Consider the following 11,112-nt stretch of genomic DNA (forward strand, 5'->3'; position numbering starts at 1 on the left):
AGGCTTGGATCTTAGATTTTGGTTTTTTTCTTCTTGAAATGGAAAAGAGGCCGAGAGCTTTCTTTGAAGAAAAGAGAAGTCAACTTTGTGTTTTGGTGAAATGAATTGTTTTGGCTTGGTTGATGTTGTTTTGTTTTGATTTATTACTTTTAACCACGGTAACTTTTGCATGGCCAAGAATCAACCAACAACACCCTTCCTTTTTGTCATGCTTATGTCACCTTGTTATGTCATCCTCCCACACTTGTCCTCTTCTTATTGGTTTGATGACATCATTCTCACTAACCTCTTTGATTAGCTTCTAATTACTTGGCTAATGACCGCTGATATGTTATACGGTTCGCTTAACTTTCGTTTTTGTTTATCGTTTGAGGGATCATACCCGGGATCTTATTACTTGGGTTTCCTTATCCTTTCTAAATACATTATATTCCTTTTATGATCCTCTCTTATATCCTTGAATTTAAATCCTTTTTATCCTGTTATCTTATACTCAATTATTTCGGTATCTGGTGGATTTCCGGGAAAAATCAAAGTGTTCGGATTTGGATTCTGACGATCTTTACATACACTTATTTATCATATATAACAATAAAAGAACCCCTACATAGTGTGGCATGAAAAGTTTTCTTATTCAGCAATATCAACAAAAACACTATTCATAAGGGTTACAAAAAAAGTTCAAAATTTTGGGGTTATTACAGCACATAAGAACATAACTCATGTATCACATAATTCATATCACATATGACCCGGTTCATCAAAAGGTTCGACTTGGTATGTTTAAAACTAAAATCGGGAAAAAATATGATTTTTCAGTCACAACGCGACTCAGAATGATTCGTAAAACAAGCAACCTTTCGAAAGAAAATGATTTGGGTCTCGAAAGTATTTTTAATGAAAGCGGAATATTTTTGAGTCTAGAGGCGTTCGTTTCGTATTAAACAGTCGAACGGTTTATTTATAAAAATATCTTGTCCCAACACGTAATTAGGTTTCGTAAAAATTTAATTATATATCCTCGTTCGACGTCTCCGATAATCGTAGGTTATGTTCCCGTATTTTCGGAATTAATTTCCTGAAAATCTTGCAGCGTCTTCTTTGTTTATCGGCCTACCAGTCGAACATCCCGACGTCAAATCAATCACAACACAATCAATCGCAATCCAAAATCCAATCACCAACTTCAGTCAACAACGTCAATTCGCAAATTCACCAATTTCAATTAAATACAGTTATTAATCGTTATCATCCGTATGTTTATGTTTTAATCCATATTTTACAATTTTTATTCGTATTTTGTGTTTTAAATCGTAGGACTTAGATCGAATCATCATATTCCACCGTCCGCTCGTCGAAATTCATCGCGGACGGCGGTAAAATTTGAGGGTACCCGATTAATTCGGGTTTCCAACGATAAATTCTACCGATTTGCAATTAATAATTTTCCTGCATGAACAAATTTATTTTCATTTAAATATTCAATTAGTTTATTCGAATATTCCATAAAAATATCAACTGGAATATCAGGAAGCATAACACCACCGGCCCACGCGCACATGCGCGGCAGGAAAAATGAAACCTAGGCGGCTGAAACCAAAGCGGAAGTAATAACAGGAAGAAACACATGCAACAAACAAGAACAGCACGCCAACACACGTGTTACACACGCGGGCGGCGGTGACAGAGTCACCGGAACTGGAAAAGCCGGCAACCACAGACTAAATAGGGGAAAACAGCATAACCATATATGTATACATCAAGCATATGTATATGTTTATACCAGTCACAGAATCGAAGCCATACCCTCAAGAACAAGGCGGCTAGAAAATAGAACTGCGGCGGCGGCGGCATGGAAACAGGAGAGAACAACGAAATCAGAGGGAAATAAAAGATAAAAAAGAAAAAAGAAGGAAGGGGAGGAGAGAATCGGGAGAGATTGGGAGAGAAAGAGTGACAAGAGAGAGAGAGATTGAGAGATTGAGTAGAGATGAGCGAGAGAGAAGGCGGTGGGGGTGCATGGATGAACATTTGGGGGTTTTTATTTTATTTATTATATTTATTTTCATTTTACTCTCATTATTATCCTATCTCGGTCACCAATCGTGAATTATCGATATCTTTCTCGGGCAAGAATTCATCGAAAGGATAAAATAATTTAAAATAATCCTACATAACTCTTAAAATCTCCCAAATATTTAAAAAAAATTAGTAGAATAAAATTTTCGTAGGTTTGAAACATTTTCAAATCACGCGTCACACCCACATTTTACAGTTTAACGATTACACGTGCGATTAAATAAAACCCAGAAAATTTTCGAAACAATTTTAAAATTCTTGAAATATTCAAAACTTAATAAAATAAAATTTTCATGATTTTTGAAACATTTTGGAATTAAATACGGATTTTACAATTAAATGAAATCAGAAAATCATTTAAGGATAAATTACAAATAAAATGTTGGTTTCTAAATTTTATAAATTCCCAAAAATAATAAATAAGATTATGAAGCAGTAAAAGTAATTTTAGAGATAATTTTAACATTTATAAGGATAAATATTTAATAAAATCATTTTACAAACAAAATAATACCATGTAGCTCAATAATTAATCATAAAATTAATCTACGCATCCAACAAATCACAAAATTAATAATACAACAACACATAGCTGACAGAACCATCACATATTTTATCCATTTAATAATTCAATAATTATATTTACATATCGGATCCGAAAATGGGTTACTTAGCCTCTAAGTAACTATAAAAATGATACAATTTAATATCAGATTCGATAATTATCAAAACGGAGCCTCTTATACAATATTTTATACAAAAATGGGGTAATAATACCTCGCATTTCGAGAATATGGGTTTTACCGGTCTATAAAATGATTAGCGTATCGAAAATTTGTACGCCGGGACTCATACGGGTCAAACCGCAATCCAGATCGAAAAAGTTAAAACACGGAAAATGTCCGGAATTACCAGATTAGGTTAGGAAGGAGGTTTCAGAAGAGTTTTGGGTTATAAAAATGCAAAAACGGATCAAGTTTTACGATTCCCGGCTTTATAAAACAGTTTGGTAATTATTCAGAAAATAATTAATAAATCCATAAATTATTATAAAATCATATAATAGTCCAAAAATTTCCAGAAAAATATCACAATTATCTATATTATATTCTGGACATTTAAAAATTAGAATACTCAAAGAATATCATATATAAACATCCAAAACATCAACTCCAATTACCAGATAATTCACAAAAATTTATATAAAATCACACAAACAATTCCAATAATAATAATAATAATATTTAAAAATATGGAATATTACACCTTGCATGCAAAATCCCTTATAATAGAGACCAAGGATAGGACCGTCATTTCCAACCCCATTAACTTACTTTAACCAAGCAAAGTACTCATCTACCCTTGCATGCAAAATGTCTTAAGCTTGTAGGAAGGGCATAGAGGTCATTTGTCAATTCCACTACCATTTTAACACATCAAAACCCAAAAACACAAACTACACTCTCTCATTTGCACACCCACTTCACTCCCTCCTCTCCCCCTCTTCTTTCATTTTTTTTATTTTCTAAAAGACTTTGATCAAGGAGCTAATTCACTCATATTCCCATATTTATACTTGAAATATTTGGCTCATAAAAGGTATGTTTTATTATGTGTTGATGTAGCCAAGATTTAGGCCTTGAATTCTCACAGATTTAAGGACGAAAATCATAAGGGCTTAAAAATATGGACTTGATATGATCTTGGAGAAGTATTTTTACTTCAACTTTTTAAGTCATAATCTTTTTTATAGCATTTGGCAATGATTTATTAAAATAGCCGAATGCATATGGATTGTTCTTTAGAAATTTCTATGAAAATGACTTTGCATGTTACTTATAAAATGCTTTTGCTTCTAAAAATGATGAATTATAATGTTTAAACTATTTAATGCTATGTATTTGTTCAATTATATTAAGTTTTAAGACTTGCATGTTAGTTATAGCCCTTTTATATTGAAATTTACCCTTGCATGTTGATTTACAAGTGATTTTAGACTAGGAAACCATACTTGTTTATTTAATGCTATTTATGAGGTGCATGCCACGAATTATGTAATTGAAATGATAGTTTAATTATGACTTGATTAAAAGAGATTAAAATCAGTAGATGTCATGATGTTTTCATGCATGTGTAATTCTAATATTTACTCTAAAATGACAAAGTGATGGCTTGTCTTGTGAGGTGTTACTTTGTTTGTCCTTATAATTGATTGTATGCTAAATAAAATTGTAAATCAAACTTGTGCACTATAGGTCAGTAGGTGTTAGCATGATATAAGGTTTGGTTGTTGGTTTGTTCATTGGTTTTGATGGTTAAGAAAGGAGTTAAGGTGGAAGGGATGCATTAGTCCTATTTGGACAGATTTTAGCACTAGAAGTTTAGGTCATTTTAGGTATGCATTTGTGAGGCCTTGTTAGGCCCAAGTTCAGTGGACTTAGTACTTGGTATGTAATTGAGTCCAGAAGCTTTAGATTGGGTAAAATCATGCATTTAGTTAGGTGCACAAGCACAAAACCGAGAGGAACTCAAAGAAGGGCAGATTTGGTACAAGTCCATATTTGACCCAGTATAACCATATTTTAGGATAGGCATTCATTTGGACTTGGTTTATAATAGTATAAAGAAGTCCTAGGAAGCTTAAAAAGTCATTAAAATCAGTAATTGAACAATTTAAGTTGGTAAAAGTAAGGCAGTTTGGAAATGAGGGAAGGCAGATTTATGTCAACTTCCACTTGAGGCCTAGGAAGGCCCAAGTAAGGTTTTTGAGTCATTCCAACTTTAAGAGTTAGTTTAGAGTCTTAGGAACCTCATATAGTTGGTTTGGAGTGAAGGACCAAGGTGAAGATACCCCATTTCCACAAAAACACTCGAGAGTCACCATAAGAGTTGCATTACGAAGCCTATGAGGAATGCATTGTGTTTAAGTGCTTTATGAGGGAGGCCTTGATGTCAAGTCGAGTTTGGGAGTTGCATTATGTCATAAGATTTTGTAGAAACCACAATTAAGTAAAGGCCCAAGGTAGAAAAGTATATTTGTGTCGAGGCACACAAGTGGTGTCGAGGTATGCATCCGGGAAGAGTTTAGAGTATGCATTAGTTTTGTGAGTCTTGTGAGGTGAGGCACAAATGTGCCTTACTGAATTTAGATTGTGTTGAGGTCTGTAAAGGAGGATTAAGAGTAATAGTCTTGTTAATTATTTGTTAAAAAGGATAATTGCTTGAGTGATTAGGATCTAAGTGTACTATTGCCATGCATTTTCTTGCTATGTGTTATGTGAAACATATATTACTTGAAATTAAGTATGTTAAGTATATTTATATATATGTGTGTGTATGTATGTGTATATATAGTATCCGCGAAAGGGTAGTTGATGAGGATACTATTTATTATAGGTTCAAGTAGGAGGCCAGGAAAGGAGCCCATAGACGATTCCATTCAAGTACTCAGTAAGCGTAGTTCAAGCAAGTGAACTCTCAACTTATCTTTATAATTATGTTTCTTGTGATTGAACACCCTGTGAATGTATGACTATCATTTAATAACATTGATTAGTCCCTGACATCATTCAATAATTGGATCTTGAACTTAGTTAATCGCTTCGATACTTGAATTGGCCCCTTTTTCCTCACATATTACCTCGTATCTCTGCGAATACCCCCTACAAATAGTTCCTTAATATATCCAGTGGAACCTAAAACCCTCATACATTAGATTCATTTATTTTGGAAACCCAAACACTATTATCATCCTCTCATTTGAACTTTGTCATTACCAACCCCTTGTTATATTATCCTTGATCAAGAACCCCTTTTAAATTGAAATGAGTTATTAAAAAGGAATTGAATGATATGATAAGACTGAGGCGCCAGTCACTGTTAAAGTTTTAAAACCTTAGTAGCAGGGAGCCTGATGGTTTTATATGACCAATGTGTGTCGAGGATCCTCAATGGTTGTGAATCACTTGTTATGTGGTTCAGAGCTTTGATGTGGGCTGATCACCCCTCATTGCTCATAGCACTATGTGATTTCAATTCCATTCACTTGTTAAAATCTTGAACTTTACTTGAAAAATTTATATTGTTGATTTACCTTATGTTACTGTTATATTGAGCATATGATGAACTGTTGTACCCTATTATTCACTTGCTGAGTGTTTTGCTCATTAATATTGTTATTGATGTTATCCCTTTAGCTAAGCCCGAAGATGCCTCATTTCAAGCAGACCGTGCGTAAGAATTGTGGTGGTTTAGGGTATGCCTACTGTCAGATGTTGGAGTAGGTAGGGAACTGGTTGTTCCCTAATGTTTAGAGAACTTTTGGGAATTTAAAATTGGTAAATGTAGTTGACTTTGGATATTAGACTTTTGTATTATTATTTGTTTAGATGTTGTTTAAACTCTTACCTGTGGATTCGGGGACTTGGATTTATGGTTATCTAATAATAATTAACTAGTTGTAATCCTTTACTGCTTTGTTTATCTCTATTATTGCTAGTTAGTATTAGTGGGTCCGTCACAAAAACCCATTTGCACCCTATAGGTTTTACCCCTTCGGGTGGATCAACTGTTGAGTGACATTTATGACACTTTATAATACTTTAATCAGCTTTGAATTGATGCGTTTGTACTCAAGTTGTTAAGTGTTTTGACGTGTTTTCTAGTGTTTTTGCATTTCAGGCATTATTAAGGTAATCAGGTAAATTATCATTGTTTTGGTGCTAATTTGGTGTCAAGGTGGTGTTGGAATAAAAGCTCGTGAAAAGCCGGCTCGAAGCAGCAAGGAAAAGAAGAAAATCTGAAGTTTTTCCAGTAGTACGGCAGGCCCGCGCTGGTCAAGCGCGCGGCCACGCCAGGATGTCAGAAAGGCAGTGCGCCCGCGCTGTGATAGCGTGCGGCCGCGCCGGTGCGAAATCAGAGAATCTTGATTCTATTATAATTACAATTGAAGGACTTCTGGATTGCATGGGGCTGCTATGTAAAAAACTTTAGGTCATTTTTCATATGTAATCAAGTCCGAGACATATCAGTGCGCAAGGAGAAGACAACAAGAGACCTATAGCACAATTCAATAAAGGCGAAGATGATCCAGTTTATACTTGTGATTCTTTGTTTCGAGTTGTAATCTTGGATGCTCGTTTCTTATTTTGTTGAACCTATACTCTTGTGTTAACTTGGTTTTGTTTATTCGTTATAAAGACTATATTTGTTATATCTTTCTTTCATCGGAACCCACATTGATGATGAGTCCGATTATGGGCTAATCATTATCATGGGGTTCTAACAGATTTATTTATGGATTTCTTTAGTTAATTTGTTTCGATGCCTTAGTGTGTGGTGATTGTATGATAACCTAGTATTGGTTGTGCGTATTCGTCTTATGAGCATCGCGAACTTATAAGATAGTGTGTTAATCTTTAATTAAGCGATAGTGAATTTAAGGATTTAGAACTTGTCATGCTAGCATAGGTTCATGTATTGTTATGCATGATTCATAGGTAATTTTAACCATCTTACTTGCCCTATGTAATCAAGATAGATAACTTGTGCTTAAACCATTATGTTATCAAATTCTATAGACATATAGGGTCTCAATATAATTGGTGTTTATTCAGCTTTTATCTCTTTTGTGAATGTCTGGTAGTATGGTACTCGTGCAACGAAAGTTGGCATTTATCAGTTTTGTGTTATCTGATTAGTGTCATCACCATTACATGCTAAGGTTAAGAACAATAAGGCTATTGAATGAAGTAATTAATGAAGTTAGAATCCCATGTTTGTCATATATATTAATTCAATCATCGTTACTCTCTTAGTTATAATTGTTAGTATAATTCTTAGTTATAAACAACCTCAATTTGTTATCGTCTTAGCATTAAATAATAACCATATATTGTTGCTTAAGTGCATAAATTAATTAGTTAACCAAGCTAGTCTCTATGGGAACGAACTAGAAAAGATTCTATATTACTTGTGAACGCTTATACTTGCGTGTATTATTAGCGCGTGTTTAGCGACTAACATCAACTAAAGTCCATACTTTATTATGATACTTGGATTCCATCTCGGATTTCATGGCCTCTAGCCATCTCTCGGAGTCTGTATTGTTCATAGTTTCTCGGTAGGTTAGAGGCTCAACATTGTCTATGAGCATCACATCATCATCTTGAGTTAAGAGAAGTCCAAAATATTTCTCTAGCTCATGACGAACCATACTAGATCTACGAAAAACCTACATTTCTGTAATAGGAACATCTTGATGTACATCCTACCCACTTTCCAACTATAGTTCAATGTTAATTTGAACATCTCAATATTCATCGAGATATATAGTCCTCCCACTATTCTTCTTGGAAAGTAACTCTCTTTTTAAAAAATATAGCGGTCCGAGCAACAAACACTTTGTTCACAGTTGGATTATAGAAACTATACCCTTTTGTTTCTTCAGGATATCCCACAAAATAATATTTATCTGATTTTGGTCTTAGCTTGTCAAAGACCAAGCATTCCACAAATGCTTCACATCCCCATACTTTTATAAACGACATGCTATGACGTTTATCAATACATATCTCATATGGAGTCATTTGAATCGATTAGCTGGAACTCGGTTTAGTGTATATGCAGCCGTTTCTAGAGTGTAACCCAGAAACTTATTGAAAGATCTGCTAGATACATCATCGATTACACCATGTCCAACGAGGTACGGTTTCTCCTCTCAGAAACTCCGTTCCATTGAGGCATTCCAGGAGGAGTAAGCTATGATACAATACCACACTCCTTCAAGAAACCTTTAAACTCGAGGCTAAAGTATTCTCCTCCATGATCTGATCGTAGAACTTTTATACTTTTCCCAGTTTGCTTTTCCACTTCGGCCTTGTATTCTTTAAACTTTTCAAAAGAATCGGATTTGTTCTTCAAAAGGTACACATATCCATATCTACTGAAATCATCTGTAAACGTAATGAAGTAGTAAAAGACACCTCTTTCCATCATATACATTGGACCACATAACTCACTACAAGTCCTAATCGTTCGATGGCCCTTTCACCTTGTCCGGTAAAAGGAGCTTTAGCTATTTTGCCTATGAGAAAGATTTGAATTCTTCATATGATTCAAAATTACTTATTCAAGAATCCCTCATAATGTAACTTGAAAATGTGTTTCTCATTTATGTGGACTAAATGATAATGCCAGAGGTATGTTTAATTTGAGTCTATCATCTTAATACGTTTGTTATCATTACTATTTACATTATAGACAAGAGTATCAAGATCAAGAACATATAAACCATTAAACAAACGTGCAACCCCGTAGGTAACATTATTCAATGAAAAGGAACAACTATTGTTCTGAATCCAAAATGATAAACCTTTCTTGTCCAAACAAGAAACCAAAATAATGTCACTGCAAATCGCAGGAACATAAAAACAGTTATCTAGTTTTAAAATAAGCCTAGTGGGCAATGATAAATGATAAGTTCCTAGTTCTTAGCAGCAACATGTGCTCCACTGCCAACTCATAGGTCGACTTCTCCCTTTGTCAATGTTATACTTCCCAATCCCCGCAGTTCCTACACATTTATATAAATATAAGAACCACATCTAGTATCTAATACCTATGAAGTAGAAGTAGACAAATTAACTTCTATAACATGAATACATGAATCAAAAGTGCCATTAGTCTTCTTCTTCTTCAGATCCTCCAAAAAAGCATGGCAGTTTCTCTTCTAATGACCTGGTTTCTTACAATAGTGACAAGTATCACCATTTGCAGCACCACCTCTAGGCTTCAAAGCCTATTTGGGAGCAGTTTTAGGAGCAGCAACAGATTTAGATCCCATCCTCTTCTTGCCTTTCCATTTACCTTTCCCTTTGGCACTCCCCTTATTCACCATCATTATGGGAGCATGGGACGCCTTCTGAATGTTGGTCTCAACAGTTTTTAACATAGCCAACAATTCGGTAGGTGTCTTGTCTATCTCATTCATGTTGTAATTCATTAATAACTGAGCATAGTTATCGTTCAAATATTGCAAGATCAGATCTATCTGAGCTTCCGGACTAATCGCGGAACCCAAAGTAGCAAGGTACTCCATATATCCGATCATCTTCAGAACAGGCGGTCCAACCGAATCACATTCACCCTGTTTGAATGTATAAAAATCTTTACTTGTATTAAACCTGTCTTGACGAGCATGTCCTTCAAACATTCGTTTAAGGTGCTCAATAATGACATAAGCATCCATATGCTTATGTTGTTTCTGAAGCTCAGGACTCATAGTCTCTAGCATCAAACAGATGACATTCGTGTCATCATCTATATGCTTCTGATAAGCATTCTGTTAAACATGCATTACACCTTCAGGAAGAGGTTCAGGGTGAGGAACATCAATAACGTGGAGTTTTCGCTATTTCCTGAGGAATATCCTCAAGTTCCTTTTCCAATCAAGGAAGTTTGTTCTTGTTAGCTTGCCCTTATCAAGGACTGATCACACAAAGAAGTTTTTTGAGTTGTTGGCCATTTGATATCTATAATATTGAAATGCATAAAATAAATTAATCTATAGATGATCATTAAATTATATTTAAGTGATTATTCATATATATTCACAATATATTTTTCCCACTATTTTTATCAAATTAATAGCCCTAACTATTATTCGGAAAGAATATCTTCTATATCCTTTCTAGTGAGCCAAGATCCAAATTTCACAACGTCTTAGTTCAGCTTTGGCTTTACTCTTAAAATATTATTCAATAAGAAAGACAACATATGTTAATTATATCAACTACATAACTCTTGGATAGTTCGGTGGAGCAACATTTGTACATATTTATCTAATAAATCTCGCCAAACTCCATGCCTCTAAGTTCACAATCCTATTGTGGTAACTTAGTTAAGTCTAACTCAATGGTCAGAAAGTATTAATATACTTCAACGCATCTCCCATGATAGATAGGAGTACTTCTCATTGGCGAACACACTCCTTATTGATCCAGGGATTAGCACGTTGGACGTATTGGAAGGCAT

The 11,112-nt window shown here is 34.5% G+C and overlaps 1 protein-coding gene across 1 annotated transcript; it reads right to left on the bottom strand.

Moving 5' to 3' along the window:
• Window positions 1-9,569: 9,569 nt before the first annotated feature.
• On the bottom strand, window positions 9,570-10,360 carry LOC141674178 (uncharacterized). Its single transcript, XM_074480899.1, has 3 exons — window positions 9,974-10,360; window positions 9,817-9,877; window positions 9,570-9,652 (listed from the first exon to the last, which is right to left on the bottom strand). Exons 1-3 carry the CDS (start codon window positions 10,358-10,360, stop codon window positions 9,570-9,572), a joined length of 531 nt encoding a protein of 176 aa, XP_074337000.1.
• Window positions 10,361-11,112: the final 752 nt, after the last annotated feature.

The sequence above is a fragment of the Apium graveolens genome, chromosome 7, assembly GCF_009905375.1.
Source record: "Apium graveolens cultivar Ventura chromosome 7, ASM990537v1, whole genome shotgun sequence".
Taxonomy (NCBI): domain Eukaryota; kingdom Viridiplantae; phylum Streptophyta; class Magnoliopsida; order Apiales; family Apiaceae; genus Apium; species Apium graveolens.

Excerpts from the sequence above, each read along its gene's own strand:
- LOC141674178 (XM_074480899.1), bottom strand. The coding sequence starts at position 10,360 with ATGAGTCCTGAGCTTCAGAAACAACATAAGCATATGGATGCTTATGTC. Across the intron at positions 9,878-9,973 it reads CCCATGCTCCCATAATGATG|GCTTTGAAGCCTAGAGGTGG; the intron begins GTGAATAAGGGG and ends GCTCCCAAATAG. Across the intron at positions 9,653-9,816 it reads TCACTATTGTAAGAAACCAG|GAACTGCGGGGATTGGGAAG; the intron begins GTCATTAGAAGA and ends ATAAATGTGTAG.